Source organism: Eucyclogobius newberryi, unplaced genomic scaffold (assembly GCF_026437365.1).
Source record: "Eucyclogobius newberryi isolate DKJ021-1_F unplaced genomic scaffold, fEucNew1.0.hap1 SCAF_20, whole genome shotgun sequence".
In the NCBI taxonomy this organism is placed as follows: Eukaryota; Metazoa; Chordata; class Actinopteri; order Gobiiformes; family Gobiidae; genus Eucyclogobius; species Eucyclogobius newberryi.
The window spans coordinates 11821084-11848227 of NW_027315835.1; the positions used below are offsets into that span (position 1 = coordinate 11821084).

The 27144-nt window shown below is 40.9% G+C and overlaps 1 protein-coding gene across 19 annotated transcripts in view; it reads left to right on the top strand.

Annotated features, from left to right (window-relative positions):
• ank3b (ankyrin 3b) overlaps nt 1-27144 on the top strand; it is a 97509-nt gene that overhangs the window by 53753 nt on the left and 16612 nt on the right. For 5 of the 19 annotated variants that reach the window (XM_072455600.1, XM_072455602.1, XM_072455606.1 and 2 more), the window contains 16 exons: nt 1911-2034; nt 5552-5648; nt 6843-6887; nt 7628-7734; nt 8387-8419; nt 10263-10487; nt 12804-12958; nt 13461-13672; nt 15377-15584; nt 16200-16296; nt 16380-16608; nt 16683-16808; nt 17273-17395; nt 17853-17879; nt 18306-18387; nt 19453-25263. In XM_072455600.1, coding sequence (XP_072311701.1) covers nt 1911-2034; nt 5552-5648; nt 6843-6887; nt 7628-7734; nt 8387-8419; nt 10263-10487; nt 12804-12958; nt 13461-13672; nt 15377-15584; nt 16200-16296; nt 16380-16608; nt 16683-16808; nt 17273-17395; nt 17853-17879; nt 18306-18387; nt 19453-25263 — 7701 coding nt within the window. Of the gene's footprint in view, nt 1-1910; nt 2035-3843; nt 3856-5551; nt 5649-6842; nt 6888-7627; nt 7735-8386; nt 8420-10262; nt 10488-12803; nt 12959-13460; nt 13673-15376; nt 15585-16199; nt 16297-16379; nt 16609-16682; nt 16809-17272; nt 17396-17852; nt 17880-18305; nt 18388-19452; nt 25264-27144 lie in introns of all 19 variants that reach the window. The other 14 variants (XM_072455609.1, XM_072455613.1, XM_072455610.1 and 11 more) reach the window with 8 other exon arrangements.

Sequence of the window (27144 nt, forward strand, 5' to 3'; positions counted from 1 at the left end):
TGTTTTTTAGGGGGAAATTGATCCAAAGACATAGTTTTATCTAATATGACAGAGGAAAATCAATAAACCTTGCAGATGCAGGTGCTCTTGAGACGGTTGCTCACTGTGTCTACGTACGCGTCGTTCGTCACACTCCCACTTTACTATTTCTGTCCCGCTGGTATTCAAAAGTGACACAGAGAGGATAATCCCGGGGCAGGGACAAGATGGGCGGTCGAAAGCTGATCTGTTTGTGTACAAGAGAAAGAAAAAAGAAAGAGAGACAGTGATAGGCAGTGTGTGGGACGGGGGGAGTGGTGTGGGACGGGGGGAGTGGTGTGGTGGGACGTCCCGGGACGGTGCACGCATGAGCAGGAGGAGAGAGTGGGGAAAGACCAGCCGGGGGAACTTTAGGATTGTCCCGCTCGGCTAAATGAAGTGTTTCAAAGCAGGAGGTGAGTTTAATTCAAAGTTTGTGCAGTTGCGGGGGGAAGGGTGCGCCCGTTAGTAATAGTAGCGCTCGGGGTTTAGCGGAGACAAGAGTTGGGGAGGTGCTGGGGGTCTCCAAAGCTTTGTGACCACTGGAATGCCTGTCTTTCTTTCGCCGCATGCACTTGTTACCACGGCGCTCCTGTCCTAACCTCTTTGACTCCAGTCAGCGAGAAGGGATAACACGCCGCAAACCTTCTGCGTTTTTTGGACTTTGTAAGCGTTTGTCAAATTTCTTTCTACGTGGTTTTTCTTTGTGGCTATTGCTGTGTATGTTGTGCTTTTTACCGAAACTATAGCCGTGCTTGCAGCCTCATGTACTCTGATACTGTTACCACTTTTAGGTTAGGTTCTTTTATCTGTTTGAAGTGATGTTTTGTGTGCTAGCTTGTGACCTGTTTTCCACGTTTTACCCAGGGACAAAAAGCATCTAGTGACAGAAAGACTTTTTTTTGTTTTTCTATGTGTTGGTGGTGATGGACAAAAGCCTGACTGGAACGAGCCCCTGGCCTGAGGCGGCATTGATCCGTCCACCTAAATCTATAGAGGCAATGGGCAAAATCACCTAAAATCTAGTTCATTAGCGACATTTCTCTGCACTAGTTGAGTGGTTTTCCAACAGACATCACGGTCAGGTCTTCAGACTTCAGACACAGTTGGCAAATAACAAACAATTTCTTAATTTAATTCTATTAAGACATTTAGAGTAAGTTATCATGAAACCTTTTGTCCTGCTCTGGTTGGTATTTAAAGCTGCACTATGTAGTTTCTCTTTTGATTGCATGTCTGCCACCTGCTCGTCTCCATGGAGATGCTGCTGCCCTGTCTGGAATGTTCCAGAGTATGGCAATAAACTATCTCCATGGGAACAAACAGGTGACACCACCCCGGGTCAGATCTGCGGAGAGTTGACCCCGCTGTAAATGATAATGCTAAGTTTTTTGGGGTCATTTTGAGCAGTAAATAACATATAGAATTAAATAAATGTTCTCGATGTAGTTAATGCCATACTATGGAACATTCCAGGCAAAGCAATGACTATCTTATGGAAAAAAGCAGGTGGCAGACCCTCGAATTGAAAAGTTACATAGTGCACCTATCAAATTTAAGTTTAGAGCTTTGATTTGTTCTGAATTTTACAAGATTTTGTCCTTGTAAGACGTAATTTACTCCTGATTGAGCCCTTTTTTATTTGTTTGAGTCCTTTTTTATTTGTTTGAGTCCACATTTAGACCATATATAGGTTTAAACATGGGCTTGTCATTGATTGAGCCTTATTTTAGCTCTTTAAAAATCATAGATGGTATAAAACATTTGTGAAATACTGCCCTTGTTTGTTTCCTCATCTCATCATTTCGTCTTATTCTTTTTCCCTGTTCATTGTCAAAACCACATGACATAACATGTGTGTAACCTGGCTGCCATGCGTGTTGTTGTGGCAGGTGATGATGCGATGACGGGGGACACAGACAAGTATCTGGCTCCCCAGGACCTGAGGGAGCTTGGGGATGACTCTCTGCCTCAGGAGGGCTACATGGGCTTCAGCGTCGGAGCGCGGTCACAGAGGTAAGGGCCAATGTTTCACCACTGTTATTAAACAAGAAACATATTCAAAAAGGCGTTGCTTTAGAACAACAGCTAAACAGACAACCTGGAAATAATTTAATAACAATATACATAGAGTTCTTTCTGTCTTGTGTCAAATAAAATGGCCTGAATAATACAAAATGATGTGAAATAGCATAGTAAAGGTCATTGTGCGGTTTTATCTATAGAGTCATATGGTTTAAAACATGATCCGTGTTGAAAAATGCAAAATTTCCCCTGGTTTACCTCAAAAACTGCCTGCCAAACATTCTGAAAAGTTCTCATAGTTAATATAAGCGCGCTACACATAGGAAATCTCTGTATTGGTCTGCGTTCGAAATGCAACGCTTTCAGTGCAACGAGAATTGGTGATTTCACAGCATTGACCCAGCTTTCCCATTGTATGACCGCTTTTGCTTCCCATATTAAGTATCGACTTCTATGTATTCAAGTGTTTTTACATGAAGTGGTTGTTAATACAAATTCTGCTGGATTGATCGCTTTCACTTAAAGGAGGCGGTCTGTACAAGTATTCTCATTAAAAGCACAGATTCGGCTGCTCTATGTGCGATCGATGCGTCTCTTTCGCTCTCTCTGTAGCTGAACTTTTTGCCCCGGGAAACAAACTGTGATAATATTGACACACGGGCTGCAGTGGAGGGGAGGAGTTATTGGATATCCGAGCAGTGACACACTCGGGACCAGGAACCACAGGAAATTAGAGCTACGGTCAATAGCCATGGCCTTGAGCGTCGAACCACACAAATGCAATTTTTTTGGGCACTGGAGGTTTGACCTGAGTGCGTATGGATATTATTGGCTAGTTTGTGCGTAGTGAGTGATTTAATGGGCTTTTTTGAAGATTAAACTTAACAGGAAAACGTGTATATCCTAACATTGCCTTCATTTAAAAGTATGGTGATGTTATCGCTCCGTCGTGAAAAGGTAACAGTTTGAAAACGACACTTACAGTTCAAAAAAGCTGGGCAATGGAATTGTTTTCCCATGATCCACTTTGGGCCCCACCTCCAAACTGGAACCCACTCCTCATGTGTTAGCAATATAGAACTCCCACCCGGCTAACATTTCACCGTCTTTAATCAGAATTGACTCTTGGTGGCTTCACCCTTCTTCCTCTCCGTTGCTAGGACAATCAGAAAGCACCACAAAGCTAACACAACATGCGGCTAATATGAAGCAAACAAGTTACATTATGGCCACAATGTAGAGCAGAAAGTAAACACAACGGATCCTCAAAGTTTAGTTTTCAGTTATCAAACTCTCATGGCTGAACCCAGAGATTTTCCTCCTTTTTTTTAGGGGTGGTACACTTTTTTGTTCTTGAAAAAAATCACCATAGAGACTGTAAATAAAGTCGTTGTGTCTGGCTCTTTGGATTTTGCAACAGTTGCCGTTTTTGTGGTTTTTTTTTGTTTGTTCAAGTTAAAAATGAAGGAGTTAGACAACATGGCCAAAAAACTGCAGCTATTTTGAGGAGTTCCTGGTCTTGCCAATGTCATAACAAAAAAATACAAACTACTGCAATGCTCAAATGTAAACTGTGCTGAATTAATGTAAATGGAGAGTGAGTTTGGTCCTGTAATCTGATCCAGTTAAATGAGTATCTGTAGCTAAATGGGCTGAATAAGTACAATTTTGGTACAGTTGCGTGCGCTATAGATTGCTCAACTAAATCTTAAATCTACCAAAGTCCTCTGTTTGTCTCTGTCCACTCTTATTTCCTTTCACAATGTCTTATTCTCTCTTTATGTCCCATGTAATTGTTAGTCCTAAAGTCAGGTAAGGCTTGAGGCATGAAACAGGGTCCCGCTCACTCCCCCCGTCCTCACCTCACCTGCCCTGCCACGCCCCCTCCTTCTGCACCCCCCCACACCCACCCCTCACCTCGTCCCCCCCTTTAACCCGTCCAAAGCCCCAACTACCAGTATCCGTGCTCCAGTGTGTCCCCCCCAGTGTACCCCATACCGTTTGACTAACATGATTCCACTAACACTTCCTCCGGTCGTGGTGCTATGTACAGTGTGTGTATGTATTTTTAATTTACAACCCCAATTCTGAAAAAGCCGGGGCACTTTGTAAACCTTTTCACTTTACACTGTGTCGCGAGTTCTTTTCGGAATTGTTCGGTATTTCAATTTTGCTCACAGTTTGTTTTTTTTGTTCGTTTTATATGATTTGCCTGTGATAGAAATCCAAAATGGTGTTTTAATTTATGCTTGCGTCTTTGTGCATCGGTGGTCACCAGGTGGCGCTCTGCATTACATTGCCTCTCTCCACTGAGCTTCCAGGGGCCTGAACTGATAACGTCTGCATCAGTTTCACATCAAGCTCTTTTGATTTGTCTGAAAAGGACGTTATACAGTACCACGTGTACAGTATTGTATGTTTTGACGGTAGCATTCCCGTTGCGTGCCGCTCGAGCTAATTGTTCACATGGGCAAACATGTGAAGTGCAAATAGCTTGGGTGTAATTGCGGTTTGAGGCATCGCAGGCAAAGTGGGATCACATGTCACTGCTCAGGAATGCTCCTTATTTACCCATAAAAGCAGACAGTCGCACACCCATTATTACAGCATCTACAGCGCTTACACTCTGTGCGGCAAAATATATATTCACTGTCCCCATTGTTTAAAGGTGCTGAAAAGACACGCTTCATGCTCTTCCCTGGGCTTCTTCACACGCATGGCTGTGGAATATGGTGTTGTCATGATAAAAAAAATTCCAAAAAGTCACATCTATACTTATTTTGGTGCCACAGTGATAATGAAAACACTTACACAATAGACTGTAAATGTTCAGCAATAGATAATAGCATTTCTTGAAATACATATGGCCTAATAGTTCTGATATACATTAAAGCTGTTCTGTTTTTTAATATCAATAATTCCGTGTTGAGAGGAGTAGTTCAAATGAGTAGTTTTGATGCTAGTTTGTGTATCATTTAGTGTCTGGGTGTCGATACTTTGGACAATCGTAGTATTAAAGCATCTGATTGTCACTCTTTTAACAGCCAATATACATTATTAGGTTGTTATACTGTTCATTTATCTGAAAATCCCTTTAAATGTTCTTGTCTTTTTTTCTTCCATCTTTGTTTAAAACGGAGGGTGTTGGTTCATAACAAATATATAGTGATATTCAGTATTTTACCGCGTGCTCTTTCTCACTTGTCCCTCCCGCCCCGGTCACTTCTGCAAATTTCCGGCAAGCAGTCGTTCAAGTTTTTTAGTTCAAAGTGTTTTTTAAGTGTTTTTGGAAACGTTTGCAGTGACTCTCCGTACCGAGTCTTTCGTGTCCTTCCTGTGGTCCCTCTTGTTAAAGGTGCCATACCAGGTTCCTGGAAGCTGCATGCATTTAATGTGTTTGTGTTTTGTTTTTTCTGTTCACCCCCTGTACCCCTCCCACCTGCCCCTCTCCTCACCCCTCACCTCTCGTCCCCGTCTTTGTGATTGTTGCCTTGGTAACCGCACCAAGCCTGCGTTCCTTCAGTTCTGATAGGTCCCACACTCTGAACCGCAGCTCCTACACCCGCGACAGCATGATGATCGAGGAGATGCTGGCCAGCAAGGAGGTACGTGCAACACACCTCAACTTATTTCTTATTCAGTCTGTAAAATGTAAGTGAAAGTAAAAGAGAGAAGCCGCAGTACAGTGTGTGGTTTACTATTGTGGCAGTTTTGTGCGTGTGAGTTGTTCTGTCATGAAAAAGTGTTGCCAGCTTGGACAAATGATCTAAAATGATAAATATTCTAGTGATTGTTGCTCCTGTAACACAGATAAAAGTCATCCAACACTGATATAATGCAATTGTTCTGTAGAAAAGTGTAGTCATGAACAGCATTAGGGTTGTATGTCTTTAGTTGTTTAGTTGTTTAGTCGATTAATAGTTGTTTTAATTGTCTAATTTAGATCATAAAGGTGTATGTGGGAAAACAGCAGAAAGTAGAAGACATGGAGAGAGTTAGCTTAAGATTTGAGAGTGAATCATGACATTAATCTTTACTTTTCTTTATAAATAGTTGTTTTTGCATAATCTTCAAAACAACATTTACAATATTATTTAAATTTCGATATATTGCCTCACCTTTTATGCATTATACTGTGAAAGGGGTGGGTGAATTGGCAAAAAAAAACACTAATAATAACAGTAATACATCGGTTTTATATAGCGCTTTACACAGTTAGAACATAAAACAACGACATGATGAAATAATCCAAGTAATGAGAAAAAGATTAGTTTTTTATGTGTTATGTTAACTAAATTCATCAGCACTCCCTCATAGAGACACAGGAGGAGTGTGTGGAAAACATAGTGCTGCCTTTTTAATCATATTTAACAACGTCTCAGAACGGTCCGCATACTAACATGGTCCCGCCCCCCTACGCTGTGTGGGCCTTTTGTACTCGGTGAACCTACTGAAACGCTGCCAAATGACCCCAACTAGCTTTGTAGAAGACACCGGCATGTGTCCAAGTGTGCCGGACCAGACCAAATGCCATCAATCCTCTTGCACCTGAGAGGTCGCTGACAATACCACAACCAATCCCGTCGCATTCCACCGACAAGAGTAACGAGATTAACATTAGCGCTACTATATAGGAAGGATTAGCGCTACGGGCTAGTTCCTGGATGTCCGCGAATGACACGGCAGGTTAAATTTCGGTGATTCTTAGACTAGAAGGAGCCCGAAGGGGTGTTCAGCGCACCACAGCACGAGCATCATTTCTGACAGATAATGGCTTGTCTCCTTTCACGCTGCTGCAGGCGATGTGTAGGGAAAAGTCCTTCATTGTAGAGCAGCGCAACAAGGTACCCCATAGAGACCCACGCTCATGTGCATCTGCCATATATGATTTTTCACCACACTTTGCAACAACCTGAACGTGTTATGTCATCGCATGCTATTTTGAGTTTTTAAACAGTGTATTACATGTACTAAATGTGCTGTAAATAAGGCGACACATATTTTTGCTTCTAGTTGCAGTGTTTTTTTTTAATATTCAGTGCATTTATAAAGCACCCAAGGCTATTCAATTGCCGACCGGTGTGCCAAATCTGGCCCCCGTTCCAGATGTTGTACTCTGGTCCTGTTCAAGATGTAATCCATACGTAGACCTTTAGTTTAGTCTTGGTTTAGACCTGTTTATTCCTAGATCTGCTGCTATAATCGGCTCTAGGTCAAGTCTGGTCATCGATCGACACTGGGTTTGTTTTTTCTTAGCCCCGCTTTAGTCCTTTTTTCATTCTGTTTTATATATTTCAGTGAAAACCGTAGAATTGAATAGTACATGCGAGTTGTTTGGGGATTTTGAATATAAAACATCAAATCGTGGTGCAGGTTTACAGTCCGGCCCCCTCTGGAAAATCTGCCCCCTGGAAATGATAATTGAATAGCCCTGAGTGTCCATTCCTTTTCTTTTTATTTATGTGGTCATTGCCATTCATTCTCCATCATCCTTGCCACAGTCATATTCATTCACAGTCGATTGGGATCATACTTCAAAATGCATGACGATTTCATATAAATTTTCTTGCTTTCTTGGTGGCAGCATTTGTCTGTGGCCAAGGACTGCGACAACGACTCATTGAGGAGATACAGCTGGACTGCAGACGCCCTTGATAATGTGAATCTTGCGTCATCGCCAATTCACTCTGGGTAAGTAACACAAAGAAAAGCAGCAAAGTATAGAACTATTTGATAGATAATAGGCTTTGGAGGGAAAAAGAGTTATGATTATGGTTTAAGTTAGTTTACAGTAAGGTTTAAAACCACATTTTCACCTTCTAATCATATTTTAACCGTCATTGTAAAAGAAAAACACAAAACATTGCTGAAATATAACAGTTTAGACATGTTCATAGCAACATAAACTGCTCTTACCGAGGCACCTGGCACTACGTCATCACTTCTGTCCTTCCAGAGAATCTAAATTGCCCCTAGTTAATGAATTCTTGTTGGAGTGAATGATTGTATGCCTGTAAATATCCCATTTTGTTCCCGTCCCTACAACCTGTCGTATTCTCCCTCGGATCGATCTCTCCCTCCATAGTTTTTGGAGCGTCCTCTTATCAAGATTCAAAGGAGGATGTGAAGATGAACGTTTGCATTATTGTCTCATTGTCTTTGCTGTTGTTCTTATCCTCAGCTCCAAATGTTTAAAAAATTGCATTGCACTTCCCCATTTTCCGCCATGACGTTGTGAAAATGGAGGACCTGTAATGTCCTATATTTCTTGTGAATCACGTGCTGAGTGGCTCCTCTGTGTTGACCTGTCCCTCCTGCGTTGCTTTTGTCGTCCATCTTGCAGTTTTTCCTCTCCGCTCCCGCAGTACGACAGCAGGTGACTGACTGTGGTGGTTTCCCCCCGTGGTTTCCCTCTTCCACACTTTTCTCTCTTCACTTTGGTTTCATAGTGACGCACAAACACCCGACATATCCATAACATCTGTGTTTGCGTTTGCTACACTTCAACCGAATTGTGACAGTGATTCGACAGTTTGTGCAGGGGATTTAAAATACGGTTTTGTTTGCGTACTTAGAGATACGCTGCAGTGGAAAGTAAATTTCGTTCTTTATTTAGTTCAAATAAAAAAATACTGTTATTGCTTGTGGCAATAAACATGGCAAAATGGCTAAATAATGATGATAATAGAATATAAATAGCTTCAAGGATAAAAAAAAAATGCTGTTATTGCAGGTTTGTGGTAATAAACATGGCAAAATGGCTAAATAATGATAATATTAGAATATAAATAGCTTCAAGGATAAAAAAAAAAAAGTGTTATTACTGGTTTGTGGTAATAAACATGGCAAAATAGCTAAATAATAATACTATTAGAATATAAATAGCTTCAAGGATAAAAACAAATGTGTTATTACTGGTTTGTGGTAATAAACATGGCAAAATGGCTAAATAATGATAATATTAGAATATAAATAGCTTCAAGGATAAAAAAAAAAGTGTTATCACTGGTTTGTGGTAATAAACATGGCAAAATGGCTAAATAATGATAATAATAGAATATAAATAGCTTCAAGGATAAAAAAAACCAAAAAGTGTTATTACTGGTTTGTGGTAATAAACATGGCAAAATGGCTAAATAATGATGATAATAATAGAATATAAATAGCTTCAAGAAAAAACATCAAATTAGTAACAATAAAAATAAAAGACTTAAGCTTCTTAAAGCTTTGACCAGCAAAAAGATTACTTTTTTGAGCTTTTGGAATTATGTTATAACATTGTTCCTCATCAAAAACTAGAGTTGTGTCAGAATCCGTATGTCTCCTGCACTGTTTTTGAAGCCCATAAATCATTACCAGACTCTGCATTTCTGTTGCGTTCATTATAACCGCATGCTTATAATAGAATGCTGGTCACGTTGCTTAAATGGCTAGTTTTTTGGCTAGTTATTCCCACTGCTGCAAGTAGATGGCGCGCTAAGACCAAATCCAAATGTACTCGAGAGCATTTAAAGGCCCAAAACCGTAGAAATAACACAAAATCTATGTTCTTTAACGCGTGCCAGCCAACGAATAATGACAAACGCAACAAGAGGATATCACTGTATAACAACACGATGTAGTTTGTCACACTTGAAGTTTCGCTGCAGACACACTTTCATAGGCTTTTCTAATTCTTAAGTTGCAAAGCAGATAATTGCCGTTTTTTTGTGTTTATTCATTTGTACTTCATAAGCAATATAATTAAAGTAAACTTGTGCATAACATGGGATTTAACGTGATTTTAATGGCGGTTATCTGTTTTGCAACTCCACACACTCTATACTCTCTTTCAGCAAAACTAACACGCTTTTGCATGGTGTGGTTGTGTGTGTGAAGATTTATTTTACTTTCCAGGAAGTCCATCTCTGTTTGGTCTAACACACACAATGCAGGTTAACTGGAGAATCCTGAGTTGGCACGTCGCCTTTTAAGCGTAGATGGTCAGCAATATGTTCAATTTTCCCTTCTGTTTTATTACAAACGAGCAATACCAACTCAGAACTCTCCAAATTCTGTTGAGTTTTTATCAGTCACGTGTGTTTTGAAGACCACAGCATGAGAAGGGGCCTCACCTCGACTAAAAACGTCATCAATCCCTTTATTGTAAGCTCACGCACTCCTCGCGTCTTTTCATTTGTTTTCTGTGTATTTTTCTATCCTTTTCTGATCAAATGCAGATTCTTGGTCAGTTTCATGGTCGATGCCAGGGGCGGGTCCATGAGAGGGAGTCGCCACAACGGCATGCGCATCATCATCCCGCCCAGGAAGTGCACCGCGCCCACCAGGATCACGTGCCGACTGGTCAAGAGGCACAAGTTGGCGTCTCCTCCCCCCATGGTGGAGGGGGAGGGGCTCGCCAGTCGGCTGGTGGAGGTGGGACCGGCGGGAGCGCAGTTTTTGGGGTAAGAACCGTTTGAAAGTCGTTTATGTTTTATGCTCTTTCGCTTTGAAGCACTTTGATTTGTTGACTTGACTTCAACACCCGGCTTTTGTCATCACCTTTTCAAACCATCCGGCTTTAAATTGTATCCGAGTGTGTGAGTGAGTGAGTTTGAAATCGCTACTTGATTTATTATGCTGCTGCTACTTTTGCATTAGGGATAAAACATTACTTATAACGTTGAATCTTTCTATTTAACCCTCACAATACACATACATGGCTCAATACGCTTATGTTACCACTCCAGTGCAGTTTTACACAGCAAGAAGGGGTTAAACGGGCCTTCATTTTACAGATACACATAGAAGACATTGTGTACTTGAATAAAATGTAAATAGAATAAAATAAAAATGTTTTAGCATAAAATATTAAGCATAAAACATTTATCATTTAGCATAAAATAATAGTGGAAACATATGGTTTTGTTCTTAGGATGCTTAAAACATATAAAAATGGTATCAATGTCATGACCCAAGTGCATATGCATATTAAATTATGAGAAAACTGTTTTGTGGCATCAGGTATGAATTATAATTTGTAATACACCTGTACCTGGACCAGTACACATACACATACACATAAACCTGCTGACGTGATAGTTATTTAGTAAATGAATGTATTTTCGCTGAACAATTTAGCAAATGTTGTCATTTTTGTGATTGTAAAGTATTTTAAAATCAAGCATCAAAGCACTTTTTACATGTCTAGGAGCATTAAAACACTTTAGAGAAGAGAAGACGGAATTATGAACTGCTAAAACTACAAGTTGAGCAGGTTTTATACATAATAAGGACATTATATTACCCGTACTTTGCAATATATGTTAATTACACGTATTAAAAGTGTTATTTCAATTCAATTACTCCTGCAGCCGTCGTGACAAATGTACACCAAGTCGCCTCCTCTGTTAGAAATGACATAAGCGTCTTCCTCTATACTTCTACACTAACTTGTGAGTTTGTGCTTTGTGTGTGTGGTGTGGACACAGTAAACTCCATCTTCCCAGAAAGCTGCCAGCCCTAAACGATGGCGAGAGTCTGGTTAGTCCAATGCTACAGCTCGGACCCAGAGGAACTAAATTTGTTGGGTACGAACCAAAGCAAGCACCCGCCCTCCAGCTCCTGTCCTGTGTACCCCGCCCACCTCCTCAGGGTCACATGGCTCAGGCCAATTCATGCTGAAGATTTTGATTTTCATATTATTTGAATCACCTTGTTGACCTTTGTTAGGAGCAGCACATGTCGGCGTGCGTAGTCTTGGGAAGAAATACGTAAAACACAATGCATGATAATTTGGTATCAGCTAACAGTCAAATTATTTGCAGTAGCTGTTTTTTATTAATAATCTATTCTCTTTCCTTTCAGCTCTCATTTCCATATTGATTTAATATAGGTGTTCTGGCTATTCTGGTTGGTGACTCCATACCTAGCAAATTTTGGGACTGATGAAACCAAAACTGTAATATTTTTAATGTTTTCTTTGTTGGTTTTACATTTCCAATATTGTAATTTCCAATATTTCCTTTGAATCAACTGCAATTTATTCATTTCGTGACTCTACACGCAGTATTCACATTACTAACAACTTTGTAACTTAGCTTCTTCCTAAAACTACAAAATGTACCACGATCGTCGCCACTTCCTTTGAAATATGTTTGACTTTTGATTTGAAATGTTCTGAGGTGATGTATGAAGGTCACTGAAGGTTATTGTTTTATTGGCTGTGTGGAATTGAATTGCGCTTCTTTGGGCATGAGTTATTTTCCTCAAGTTGGCATCATCCTGCTTCTCATGATTAAGTTACTTCACCTTTTGAATTAAGATTTTATTTCCCAAAATGTGCAATGTATGAAATTTTATGTTCTGATTTTTTTTTTTTACAGAGCAGGAATGTTTTATTTTGTTGGGGCAGCGATGAGGAATTGAGGTGGAGAATAAGCACAAAATACATCAACTAATGGGACGAATGTGTATTAAAAAGTATTATTAACTTACAGTATGACTTTATATAATGGTGGTTCAACTCGACTGAATTGTAGCTCTTGCCTGTAGTTACAAAGGGCTGTGCAGCTTTCTCCTCCTTCCCCTCAAACCATCTCATCCTTCTCATTTCGCTTGGGCAAAGTTAAACAGCATTTATTGTCCCAGATCTGCATGGAGGATGCATTTGCCATGACTCCCCTCACAGTTTGTATTATTATCTAACGCACCTCATGTGGATTATGCGACGCACCGGTTGAGGTAATTGCTCATTAAAAAAGGTGTTTGCGAATTGACAGGCCAGTGATAGTGGAGATCCCCCATTTTGGCTCATTGCGGGGCCAAGAGCGGGAGCTGATCCTGCTGAGGAGCGAGAACGGAGAAGCCTGGAAGGAGCATTTGTACGACTGCAAGACGGACGATCTCAACCAGATTCTCAACGGGATGGACGAAGGTAAGAGCCATTATATGTCTGTAAGCTTGGACAATTACGACAATAAATCAAATCAGTCTTGGGACACTCACAAATGCTTTTTAACAAACTTTTTAGCTCAGTTAATTGGTATTCAAGTTGTTTTAGAATGAATTTTAGAGTGAATAGTTGTCCCTTGATCTAGCCTTGGAACTTGCTTGACACTTTCTAAATTTAACTATTTTATATTTTATATTTTACATTTTACATTTACATTTATATTTATATTTGTATCTACCTTCGTTGCAACAATGAAATTTCCCCATGTGTGGACAATAAAGGATTATCTTATCTTAAATGTAATTTGAAAGTTAGTTTAATTGTTCCATTGAACGCATTGTGGGCTTTGTAAATCAATTGTCATGCTCTACACATATTCTCATCGCAACATCCTTTTCATTTAATTCTCATTTTGATTTAATTCTCTATTATTATTTGCATTTGGGGAGAATATTTTACCGGTGTTTTCCTTTCCTGTCTGTAGAATTGGACAGTGCAGAGGAGCTGGAGAAGAAGCGCATATGCCGTATTGTGACCAAGGACTTCCCACAGTACTTTGCTGTAGTGTCACGGATCAGGCAGGAGACGAACCACATGGGGCCTGAGGGCGGGACTTTGTGCAGCCGGAGCCTTCCATCGGTCCAGGCCTCTTTCCCCGAGGGGGCACTGACCAAGAAAATTAAAGTCGGTTTGCAGGTAAGTGGTCCGTTATTTCATTAGATTGAACTTTTAGAACCTCCAAAGGTAATTTATCTTACAGAGAGATGTATATATGGTATTCTTAAGCATGGCACAGTGTGGTGGCCTACAATATCATACCCCACAGCCTACACAATGTGACATGCAAACATCTTTACCGTAAATACCAAAAAAAATGTGCACCCAGCTTTATTTGCCAATTAATTTAAGCTTAGACCTAGATATATGTATTGATCCAGGAATGAAGAAAGAAAAATATTGTTTAATTATATTTTATTGTAAATCAATTGTATTTTAGACTTTTTTAACCTTTTGTTTTATTTTATTAATTTTATTCATTTTATTCATTTTATTCATTTTATTCATTTTATTCATTTTATTCATTTTATTCATTTTATTCATTTTATTCATTTTATTTATTCATTATTCATTTGGATGTAAAATGTGAAAATGTGAAATTAATGTTACTTAATTCTTTAGTAGAAAAAGCTTCAGTTGTAGTCATCTGGACTCAGTTTGAAAAAATAGACGTTTCGACTCTCATCCAAGAGTCATTGTCAATAACAGAATTTAGGTCGAGAACTCCGATATTAATACTGTTCTGTGGTAAGACCCGCCCATTGGGAGGAGCCTTCCTGAAGTAGAAAGAGTTGTTTGTTTCAACAGAAACTCCCCCTTGTATCTACCGAGCTAACCTATTCAGAATCTTAATGGGCTATTAGAATCCTCTTTGTCTTTGTGAGACCCTGGCTCAACCACCCTGAGTACCTGATTAGCATCTGAATGTCCTTTACCTTTCCAGGGGTTCAGAATCCCATTATAAATAACAGGAAGATGAAACCTAAGCCCTCCATTTCTGTTTAAAGAAGGTCTTTCTTTTTTAACAAAAATAGCTTCCTTGACTCCTCTTTCAAACCATCTTTTCTCCCTGCTTAAAACCTTCACCTCACCGTCTTCAAACGAGTGATTAGAGGCTTCAAGGTGGAGATGCACGGCGCTCTGTGGTCCTGAACTTGTATTTCTTCTGTGCTGATAAAGCCTCTTGTGTAGAGGCTGTTTAGTCTCACCTATGTAACGTTCTTTACAGCTTTCTTCACTGCATTGGATCGAATAAACTACATTGCTCTGTTTTTGAGTCGGCAACTTGTCCTTAGGGTGAACCAGTTTTTGTCTTAAAGTGTTTCCTGGTTTAAAATAAACAGGGACTTCGTGTTGTCTAAAAATTCTCTGCAGTTTTTCCGACAGGCCAGACACATAAGGGATAGAAACACCCTTCCTTCTCTGTTCAGTTTCCCTTTTGTCCTGCTTCTTGGTTCTCTTCACTCTGTTGAGAGCCCAAGCGGGGTAACCACAGGCTGAGAGGGCATTTCGGACATGTTTTTCCTCTTTCTTCTTGCCCTCTGAGCTGGTGGGCACACCTTGAGCTCTGTGTTGTAAGGTTCTGATCACCCCCAGCTTGTGCTGTAGTGGGTGGTTGGAACCAAAGAGCAGATACTGGTCCGTGTGTGTAGGTTTCCTATATACTTCTATTTGGAGTTTCCCGTCCTCTCCTCTGATCGTGGAACAATCAAGAAAGGCCAAGCGATTCTCCTTAGCGTCTTCTCTTGTAAACCTAATATGTGGGTCCACCGCATTGATGTGATCAGAGAAGGTTTCCAGCTCTTGTTTCTTCTATAATTCTATATTTTAACGTTGCCCTAGGCCCAGCCCGTCCCTGAGGAGATGGTGCAGAAGATCCTCGGTAACCGGGCGACCTTCAGCCCCATCGTTACCGTGGAGCCGAGAAGAAGGAAGTTCCACAAGCCCATCACCATGACGATCCCGGTGCCGCCTCTGTCTGGAGAAGGACTCACCAACGGGTACAAGGGAGACTCCACGCCCTGCCTCCGCCTCCTCTGCAGCATCACAGGTTTTTAAGACTCTACTTCTATTAGCACTATAAATACATATATAATATTCTATAAACATTAATTTTGTCATAATACAAAAATTGCAAGCTTGATTTTGATACTGTCATATTCATGTGCAATTACTGTCGTAGTCACATGCAATAGTGTCACATAACAAATATAGATGAAATGAAAATAGAGTGTTTATTTTACCATTATTATTATTAGTATTGTCTTACGCTAGCTGTTTTTTTTTATTTTTATTTTTATTTTTATTTTATTTCAAGGTTTATCTTTATTTATTTTCCCCCTCCATTCCTTATTAGGAAATGAGAGGTTTTGTCTAAAGGAGTTTTTGTTTATAAGAGTTTTGTTTGTTAGAGCTCTTCTATAAGTTATCTGTCCTTTTCCTCTGTATCTACCTGCGTTGCAACAATGAAATTTCCCCATGTGTTAACAATAAAGGATTATCTTATCTAATGATTAAGCTCGAGAAGGAAAAAAATCACATTTTGTCCTGTTTATGTGATTTTGTTTCATATTAGTATCTAGTTTTGATACTAGTTTTAGCAATGATTAGTATTGGATTTTTGATCATATTGACCACCCAACTTACTATGAACGTCTGCTTTTAGGTGGTACGTCTCCAGCACAATGGGAAGACATTACTGGCACAACTCCCCTCACCTTTGTCAACGACAGCGTGTCCTTTACCACCAATGTTTCGGCCAGGTAATGAAAGCCAAAATCCATTTATCTTCTATCATTAATGCCCAGTTTAGGTTGTTTACTCGATGAAATACATGTCGTTATAGGTTCTGGTTAGCGGACTGTCACCAGATCCCAGAGACGGTCGGCCTGGCCACTCAGCTGTACCGGGAGCTCATCTGTGTGCCGTATATGGCCAAGTTTGTGGTGTTTGCCAAAATGAACGACCCGGTGGAGTCCAGGCTCAGGTGCTTTTGCATGACCGACGACAAGGTGGACAAAACCCTGGAGCAACAGGAAAACTTTGAAGAAGTGGCACGGAGCAAAGACATAGAGGTACGTTTCAAGCTAGGACTGCAAAAATGTGTCTCGACGTGTAATCCATTAACAGTAATGTGATTGTTTTGTAGGTTCTTGAGGGTCGGCCGGTCTTTGTGGATTGCTATGGGAACTTGACGCCTTTGACTAAAGCTGGTCAACAGTTAGTCCTTAACTTTTATGCCTTTAAGGAGAATCGATTGCCGTTCTGTGTCAAGGTACTTAATATTGGCTCAAATCACACAAAAATGTCCTTAATTTCTCCCTTTACTGTCCTTTACTGTTAAGTTTATTTCATGACACATTTTAAAGAGGCTATAACCCAATGTCAATGTCAATTCCAATTGATTGACCCCGTTTCATTTTGACTCCCCATACATAAAAGGGCATGCTCTGTATAAAGACTGTAGTACCAACTGAATCCAAACATACTTACTTTTAACCAATTAACCTGTATTCTATATACTATATCACTACATACAATTTAGTAAGTCAATAGTACAGTTGTATTTAGCTGATCTTTTGGCTGGAAGAAACTAGCTAACCTCCTGTTTGAGGACTTTGCAACATCAAATTACGCTTGTATTTCACATTCATTAGTGTTTGTGTCGGAAGAATTGTATTGAACATTGTATGCAAAAGGAATCCGGGCCCCAGTTTGAATTGTTATCTCCTCGTTTAGGTCCGAGACCCCAGCCAGGAGCCATGCGGCCGTCTCACATTCCTCAAAGAATGTAAGACCATAAAAGGACTTCCTCACACCGCTGTTTGTAATCTCAACATCACTCTTCCTGCTGTGAAGAAGGTATGATCCTATTCGGCACCATTTCTGTCCTCACCTCCATCGCCATTCTCACAAACAGGGAAAATACCACCCATTTATAATAACTCAAGACAGAGAAAGACTATGGCCAATCTGCCGCCACTGTGTCTTTTATCTGTTTAAAGCTTCTCTGTGTAAATACAATGATCTGTGCATTGGGTTCTTGTCATTGGCTGTTTTATTGTATCTACTTTTTGATTTGGGTGACACGTTTATGGCTTGTGGGCCCTTTGCGGCTGCTACTGTGGCTTGACATTATTTTGCTGTTTCTATTGCTTCTTGCGCTGATTTTATTTTTGTTTAGTGCATATGTTATTTTCTTATTGCTTTGCTCAGTTTGCTTAAGAGGCTTCTCCTATTTCACACCCTGATATTCTTCCCCCTGCTTCTCCATTATGTTACTACTACCCTTGTTCCTGCATTGCATCTTGGGAACCAGGATGTGGAGTCAGATCCCGAGGACGAGGTAAACTTCATCCTTCCCAATGTGTGCTGTCCATTTTTATGCGCTACGCGGCCCTTGCTTTGCATAATAGAGCCTTTTCCCTGTGCTTAAGATCTTTAAGTGTTTGCACCTCATTTGGTTCTCATCTTTATAGTGTAGATATAACATTTGGTAAGAGATAAAACATAAATTTTAAGTTTTTGAATCATATAATGCACATTAAAAAATAAGTTGACTGTTTTCTACATTTCTGTGAACTAACCCACTTTGTAACAGAGCAGCACACCATAGTTTCATAAATAGGAAATTTGCTGCTGTGTTGAATCATAAAAGACACTTCTAACATCATATAGTATTTTGAGCCAAAGTTGTTGGATTGGCACCCCTTTATAAGAATGAAGGGTGTCCCAAAACTGAAAGGTGTTGTGTTGTTTGCTATTGTTGCAGACTGAAAAGACAGAGAGACGTCATACCTTTGCTTCCCTAGCCTTACGTAAGCGCTACAGCTATCTGGCCGAGCCTGCACAGAGTGAGTTTGATATTTTTACTAACAAGCCCTTGATAGAATAATATTGTAGATTATTAACCAACTCAAATAATTATTAACTTTATTTGATGATCAATATGCAGTTAGTTGTGATAATATGAATGTAATGGATGCATATTCCTCACCCACATATACATGCTCTTTCCACACGCTTGTTTACAACATGGTACATGGTATTTTTGCATGGGTCAATCAGTGATTTTCAGTTTTGTGCTGTGCTTGCCCCATATTGTGAGTTGGACTTCTTCGGGGTTGATTTTCATTGCAGAGTTATCAAATGTTTGATTTGAGCAACATCCAAATTTTTCCTTTGACTTTCTGACACAGTATTGTAGCATTGTTACAGGAAGTTAAAGCAAAATTTGATATTTGAAATTTGTCCCAGTTTGAATTTGAATTTTCATTGGGACAAAAAGCATGTTTTAAGGTCTTTCGTTTGGCTTCATTTTTCAGTTTACCGCTTGACACCAAACCGCATGACAAAATGGACCTAAAAGTACCTTGTCTAAATTTCTGCAGTATTTATAGTAGTGGCCTATTTTCAGCCGCTCATGGCTTTGTTATAGGATGAAAGAATTGTAATTTTCTTTTAACCAAACAGATAAAAGGCACTCAAAAGTGGATTTTATGTACATCAATGAGTCCATGTTTTAACCACATTCAAAGAGAGGGTTTTTTGTGTTTTCCTGGTGCATTTGTCTTGCCATTCTTTCGCAGTCAAGTGTTTCATCATTTTCATTTGAACTTTTCTTTCCTTGCTCTCTGTGCCTTTCACTTTATTTATGTTGCTTCTGGTTTGTTTATATCCTCACACAAACATCTGTAAAATATTCCTCTTCTCTCAGTGTTGTAAAACTAATTATATTGATACCTGATACCTGTGTCACTGACCAACTCTTCCTCCTCTGGTCTTTTCCTCTTCCATGTTTTGTTGTTTTTCGTTTTTCTTGCCCCACATAATTTTACGTTCCTCCACGCCTTTTTGTACTCCCCTTTGTCATTTGTCCCACACCATTATTTTTCAAAACAATTCATTTGAAGAAACAGCAGTCGAGCGAAGCACACCAACAAGAACACTGCCTGCTGGTTACCCTCACAAACCTGTCTTTCCAACCCGACCTTACCCACCATGGGCGGCTGCTCCTATTACCGTCGCTGGCCAAGCAAGGACAGCAGGACTGGGCGGTCCAATCGCCTCTTCCAATTCACCGCCCCACTCACCACCAGCTGGTTCTCCACTGAAATCACCCTGGTCTTTGTCTCCAACCTCACCCACTTTCAAAACAACATTTGGAACTCAATCACAGCCAACTACCTTACCATCTCCAGTAAAAGCAGCTGCCATCGAAATTGTCTCTTCTTCTCCTGTCCGGTGTAGAGGAGTTGCTTCCCCCATTAAAACTGTTGTCCAGCAAGGCCAGTATCCACTACAAAGCTCTGCTAGTTATGCCCCCCCTGGAAGCCCCTCCAAATACGGGACGGATCCAGCCTCAATCAAAAGCCTTGCGTCTGCTTATACCTCTAGAACTTCTCCGCTTCATTCGCTCAACAATGGGTCTTCAATTTCTGCTCCATCATCACCAAAGACATCCTTGAACATGCATAATCTGCCTTATAAATCAGAAACAGTCTCCACAATCAAGTCAGTCAAAAATATCTCACCTCTGAAAACCTCAGTAGAACCAACATTGTCATCGCGGATTGGTAGGTCGCCACTTTCTTCACTCTCCACAATGAGTCAGACCACAGTTGCATCCTCCGAGTTAATGAACGGTTCAATGTCCCCAGTCAAGTATCCTTCCTCGTCCTCCTCGCCCTCCTCGCCTTCATCCCGGCTTGTATCAGAAAGAACCACTAGTCTACAGGAAAGGATCCAAGCCACTACGCAGGTAGCAACCTCCACTCTCAGTGCGGCCATAAACGAAGCTATAGACTCCTGTTCTGTGTCTGGATATGGGACTCTCAAATCAATATCCTCCTCGCATAGATCAGCAGCAAATAGCTCAGACTACGGGTCCCTCAGATCAGTAGTGGCCCCATCCACTGCAACAGTTTGCACAAATAAAATAACATTGCCCATTTATTCATTAATAAATGTCATCCCAGATTCCCCAGTCAAACCGGGACCAGGGTCTCTCAAAATGGCAATTCCTGTTTGCGTCTCATCCTCTCCATCTTCTTCTATGTCAACTTGTGTGACTGCGACCAAATTAAAATCACAATTGAAATCTCCTCCATTCATTACACCACCCACTATCCACACAACTGCTGCTTCCAATCAGGAGATACTAAAAGATGTGGCAGACATGAAAAAAGATTTGATGAGGATGACGGCAATCTTGCAAACAGACACACCAACAGCAGTGAAGACAGTTCAAACGTCAAATACAGGGACCCCCAAAGAGAAACTAGAAGATGAGGAACCATATACGTTAGTGGAAAGGGTGAAGGAGGATTTAGTAAAGGTTAGTCAGATATTGCAGAAAGATATCTTTGGTGATGGCAAAGAAGAGGAATGGGAAGAGTTTTCTCAAGATGAGATTGAGGAGGCGCAAAGATTATCTGAGTTTTACCTTCCATTTGAAGAAAGCAAGCTTGTGTTCAAACATCAAGCATTTTCAAGTAAGGGCATGGAATTGGCCAAGGTTGTAGATTACTTGACAAATGAAATTGGTGCAAGCTCGCTGTCCAAAATGGCAGAGTTGAAAAGTCGTTACGAAGAGGAGGCGAGGAGGGAGGGTGAGGAGAAACAGAAACGTGTCCTTAAGCCATCCATGACACTACAAGAGAACAAACTCAAAATGCCTCCACCTGCTTCGGCAATGCACACTTCCCCATCTGAGAAAGACTTGAGCAAACTGACAGAAGGGGCAGAGAGTATTTTAGAATCACCTGAAGATTTGTCCCATGAGCAGGATAAGAGTCCTTTGTCAGACAGTGGCTTTGAGACAAGAAGTGAAAAGACCCCATCAGCGCCTCAAAGTGCAGAAAGTACAGGGCCTAAGCCTTTGTTTACTGACTCGCCTATTCCCCCCTGTGTGAGCGAAGCTACAGCTGATTTTGTAGCTATGGAGGAGGCTCCATCTGCTATTCCTGCAATAGACTTTGAAGCAAGTAGCTCGACCCAAGCCTTAGAAATGTTACAAGATGATTCAATGATGAGCAGAAGTGTGTGCCTAAAAGAGGAAACTCAAATCACCACAACTACTAGGATGGTGTACCATAAACCCCAGTTTACAGACAGTGCAGAGATGATTGAGGACGGCATGTCGGTACGAGATATAATGAAAGCATTTCAGTCGGGGAGGGATCCATCCAAGGAACTAGCAGGACTTTTTGAGCACAAAGCAAGCCAGGATTCGGTCAAAGGTGATGAGCTAGCGCCCAGGTTTCTTGATAGAGATGTTAAGTCTAAACCCAAAGTTGAGAGAATTATTGAGGTGCATATTGAGAAAGGACATAGTACAGCAGACCCAACAGAGGTTATCTTTAGAGAGACCAAGAAACACCCAGAGCTGTATGTCTATAAAGGTGAGCGTGGATTTAGGGAGTTTTTAGATTATGATGATGTTCAACAAGAAGAGGAGGAGCTTATTGCAGAGGAGACATTGCCATCCTTCCTCGAAAATTCCCGGGTCAACACTCCTGTATCTCAAGAGGAGGACAGTCGGCCCAGCTCTGCACAGCTCATAGCAGACGACTCATACAAAGCTCTTAAACTATTGAGCCAACATTCAATTGAATACTGTGATGATGAGCTTTCAGAAGTTAGAGGCGAGTCGTACAATTTTGCAGAAAAAATGCTACTTTCTGAGAAGCTTGATGTGTCCTCTGCTTCCCAGTCTGACACAGAGGATACAGTGATTGAGAAAAAGCAACACCAAAGTTCTGAATCTGGCAGAAGCACAGATACTAGCCCACAAAAAGATAGTCCGAAAAGGGGATCATCTAAAGAGGGTTCCCCAAAATCAGGCACATTTTCACAAAGGGATGAATCAGCACAATTTGATAAAGTTACAGTTCTCCATTACACCACTGAACCAGGCAGCCCCAAACATGCAGTGTGGATGCGATTTACAGAGGATAAGCCTGAAAGCAAAAGCAGGGAGAATTTACTTTACGAGGACAGGGTAGACCAGACGGTTAAGGAGGCTGAGGAAAAACTAAGTGAAGTTTCTCAATTTTTCCGTGACAAAACTGAAAAGTTGAATGATGAGTTGCAGTCACCGGAAAGAAAGCCCATGAAACGACAAATTAAAGAACCAAGATCTTGGCCAAGTTCAGTTTGCAGTAGCCCTGAAAAAACACAACAGAGGTCTAAGGCAGGAACTGAAACACAAGATAAAGCCCCACCCAAGGAGTCTTCCATTGGCAAAATGTTAATGAGCACAACAGAAAAGAAAAGTTTAAGTTTACCAAGCAGTCCTCAGAAAAGTGCCACAGCCCTTGTAGTGGAGCCAGTGAGGTCTAGTGAGTCTGAATCATCTTCTTCAATTAGAGAAACATCTAGAGTCAGTGCAGTAAGGATGAAGTTTGAAGCTGCAGCCCAAAAGCAGGCCAGTCAGGCTAGTCCTACCAAAGTACCCCCACCTGTACAACCAAAGCCCTCGGTTAAAAAGATGCAAGAGAGTAAACTTCCTGTATTTACTAAAGGGTCAGAAAAGGGATCTGTTGATAAGGATGTAGAAAAGGAAAGCAGTAAAGCCGCTTCACCATCAAAGTCTCCCAAGTTCACAGAGGACAGTAAGGAAAACCAAATGATTGCTACAGTTCAGAAATATAGTGAACAAGCTAAGGGTATTATAGACCACAGCAAGAAAGTTGTAGATAATGGAAATGAGGTCAGAAAGGTCTCAAAGACTATAAAAGTAGAGTCAAAGGAAACAACAATTGAAAAATCAAAAGTAGAAACGGATCAACAACTGAACAAAAACCTTCGTAAAAAGTCAGAATCTCAAATTCCAGTTCTCAAATCCCCCACAACCCCAAGGCCTTCGCAAATACCAATGTTAATTAAGAAAGGGCCCAGCGTTGAAGTAGCCCAAAGAAAGACCGATTTGACTTTTGAAATTTTAGACAATGCCCCTAAAGATTCAAACTCTAACAACCTAAGTCCTAGAGAGGTGTTTGAGAAAGTCATTACATCCCCAACCGCTGTGACCACCAAGGAAAGTTTCAAGGGCATTAAAACTTTACCGGTATATGTAGGAATGCAGGTTGGCAGACAGGCAGAGAGAGATGCCAAAGGGTCATATAATGTCAAGCAAAAGTCAAATAGTGTTCTTAGCCCTATTAGCCCTGATGAAGACACATTGGAGCAGGTTTCTTTTATAGATAGTTCAGGGAAAAGTCCAATAACCCCAGAGACACCTAGCTCTGAAGAGATCAGCTATGATCTCACCACACGAACTCTAGATAGCTTTATGGGATTTTTGCCTGGGAAACCAAGTCCGATAATGGAGGTATCAGAAGAATCAGAAGCAGAGGAGAAAGCAGTTTTTACATTTAAAGAAGTGGCTCAAAAAAGCAAAGATAGTCCAGACGCAGAGGCAGATCAAGTCAATGCAAATAAAAAAGAAACTAATGACAATGAAAAAGAGTTGAATGCTTTGAATAGATTGCAATCAACAAGCGATGATAGACCAGTTGAAATAGTGCAAGAAAGAAAAGAAATCCCAAGAGACAAAGGTATTGCGTACATTGAGTTTCCACCCCCACCGCCGTTAGACTCATCGTCAGACAAGTCCGACACTGAGAGGAAAGGGTCTTGTGCATCTTCAGAAACAGAAACGGAAATGATGGAGGTGAATTTACAAGAGGAACATGACAAACATATTCTCAGAGAGCCAATAATATGCATCCAACCCCCAACTCCTGTCCCGTCTGGGGCTGAAGATGGCCAGACAGAGGAGGAACAAGATGACGAGTCTATATTTCAACCAATCCCTTGTAAAAAGATAACATCTAAATCTAAAGAAGAGGAGGAGGAGGAGGACAAGAAGAAAGAGAAGAAATCAAAAAAACAGGATAAAAATGGGAACAGCAAAGAAGCAAATGGTTCCAATGGTTCCAATGGATCCAACGGTTCAAAGGAGTTAAACGGAAAAGTAGACGACTATGACTATGAACAAAATGGCAATGACCAGTCCATTACTGACTGTTCAATAGCAACAACAGCTGAGTTTTCCCATGACACTGATGCAACAGAGATAGACTCATTAGATGGATATGAACTTCAGGATGAAGATGATGGACTAAGTGAGCAGGCCGATCTAAAACTTTACGGGTACCCAGACAGTAGAAGAGATGTCTGGGCATCCGATACTTACAGGTCAACGGACCGGTCTTTCCCTCCAACTAAACTAGAGGTGATCGAGGAGGAGAAAACACCTGAGGAATATCAAAAAGATATTTGCAAAAAAGACACTAATGGAACAAATGGTGTCAAAAAAGACAATGGTAAAACTGATCCAAAGCCCTCGGATAACGAAGGGTTTTCAGACACTTACTTTAGTTACAAATTAGAGGAAGAATTTAACTCCACATTTAAGACTGTTGCCACGAAAGGACTAGACTTTGACCCGTGGCCGAGCAAAAGTGGAGAGGAAGTTGATGTGGGCGGGACAAAAGAGGATAATGATGAGCCTAAACCGTTTGGACTGGCTGTGGATGAGCAGTCCCAGGCCACAACACCAGACACCACTCCAGCCCGAACCCCGACGGACGATAGCACGCCCACGAGCGAGCCTAACCCGTTCCCCTTCCATGAAGGGAAGATGTTTGAGATGACACGCAGTGGTGCAATTGACATGAGCAAGAGGGACATGGTGGAGGAGAGGCTGCAGTTTTTTCAGATTGGTGAGCATTACCCTTTAGTGGGCAGGTACCGAGTCAGGGATTTAGAGGTAGACTCACACGATGATGAGGAGGAGAACACTCAGGACTCCACAGAGGGCTTCCCACAAATGTCCATACCTACAACCACAGTACAGCTCGAGATCTCAAACGGAGCTGGCTGTAGCAGCACATGTCATGACTTTCCATCTCACACTGAGCCCACGTTTTCCACATTTAGAACGGGATCAAAGTTTTCAAGCGATAATAACTTTGACGTTTCAAATAGCACTTCCAAATCAAGGCCAAGCACTTATGATTCATCTCATTACATAACCACAACCTCTGAAACCTCAAATTATTCAGCCTGTTCTAACTACAGCACATCAAGCGCGACAGATTATTTGAGCAATATAGCGTTAGGAGTAATCAATTATTACACGTTGGGTGGGACAGAGGAAAACATGGACTCAACGCACAACATTCAGAGCAGCAATTTAGATTCTCATAACATTTCTCTGGATTTAACTCAGGTGGACAAAGTTTTATCTAACTTGTCTTCTATCGGGCTCACACTGCAAGAGGACAATAGAGTTGAAGCACGTAATACCACAGCACTTAGGGACACCACTCACGTTGCAAATATACCGACTGCAGCCAAAGAAGTCAAAAGTAAGATATGCAAGTCTAGGTTACCAGTTCCTAATCACAAACTATGCATTCTAAGTTCTTCAAAAGCACAACAAACCCAGGAGCTAACAATAAGGACGCCAAATACAATGCACGTAGTAAGTAGTAAAAGATGTGACCAATCTAGAAAATCATTTCGGACTAGCAAAATTCCCATTTGGAAATCACTAAAAAGGAAAGTGATCGAAACAAAATCTGCGGTTAAAAAGCAGGGCGAGGTAAACCAAATACTTAAAGATAGCCATAGCAGAAAATCCACGTTAGAAAAAAGTGATAGGAGAAAGCCTCATTATAAAGCTTGTTATAGTAAAGAGAACCGCGCTAGGGGCATGCCAGGGTTCTCACACTCATTAAAGGAAAAGTCACTGGCCACTGAGGACACGAAGCACCGGAGCAGGAACACTTCCCTGTCAGAGAGGAGAGCCGGCCCTTCACCCACCTGCACCAAACCCACCTCCACCACAACACCTCCGTCAGCGCCAGCTAGCCATGTGTCAGCTGAGGTTGAGCCAGCAGCAGCCAGGATGTGTAGGCGGACACGGGAAGGACAGAAGAAGCAAGGGAGTCAGGTTGAGGCGCCACTCACGGCTCCTCCTGTCACAGAGAGTTTGTAAACTCTTTTAAACCCTTCTTATTATGAGCTCTACTTTTCTCTCCGTATGAGGAGATGCATGCAGCTGTTGTTGTGGTGGACTGTGGGTGCTCTGTGATGTGATGTCCTTGTCTTTTCTTCCTCTTGAGCTGTGCTGTCTCAGTATGACAGGGCCAATAGATCCTGCATAAGAGCTTTTATCCTGGACAGTTACGGTATTTTTATTTAGTGTCTTTATCTTTTACACTAGAGCTGCAACTAAGGATTATTTTACTAGTCAAAAAGTCAGCGATTATATTTTGATTAGCTCTTGATTCGATTTTTTTTAATACATTTGTAACCTTTGAATGTGAAAATATACTGACTTCTAGGCAGAGTAAAGTTTATTATTGATTAAACCGTTTTTGATTAAAAAATGCCACTGTTTTTTGGCATAATAGATAAAAAATACAATTACAATGATTTCACGATTAGTCACGATTAATATTGTTAATTGTTGCAGCCCTACTTGACACTGAATCAAGTGTATTTTTACACTAATGGTGGTAGCTATCATTGACATTAGTTAATTATCCAGGTATAAATAGTGAAAATACAACAGTAAAATGCTTGTAGCTACCGGA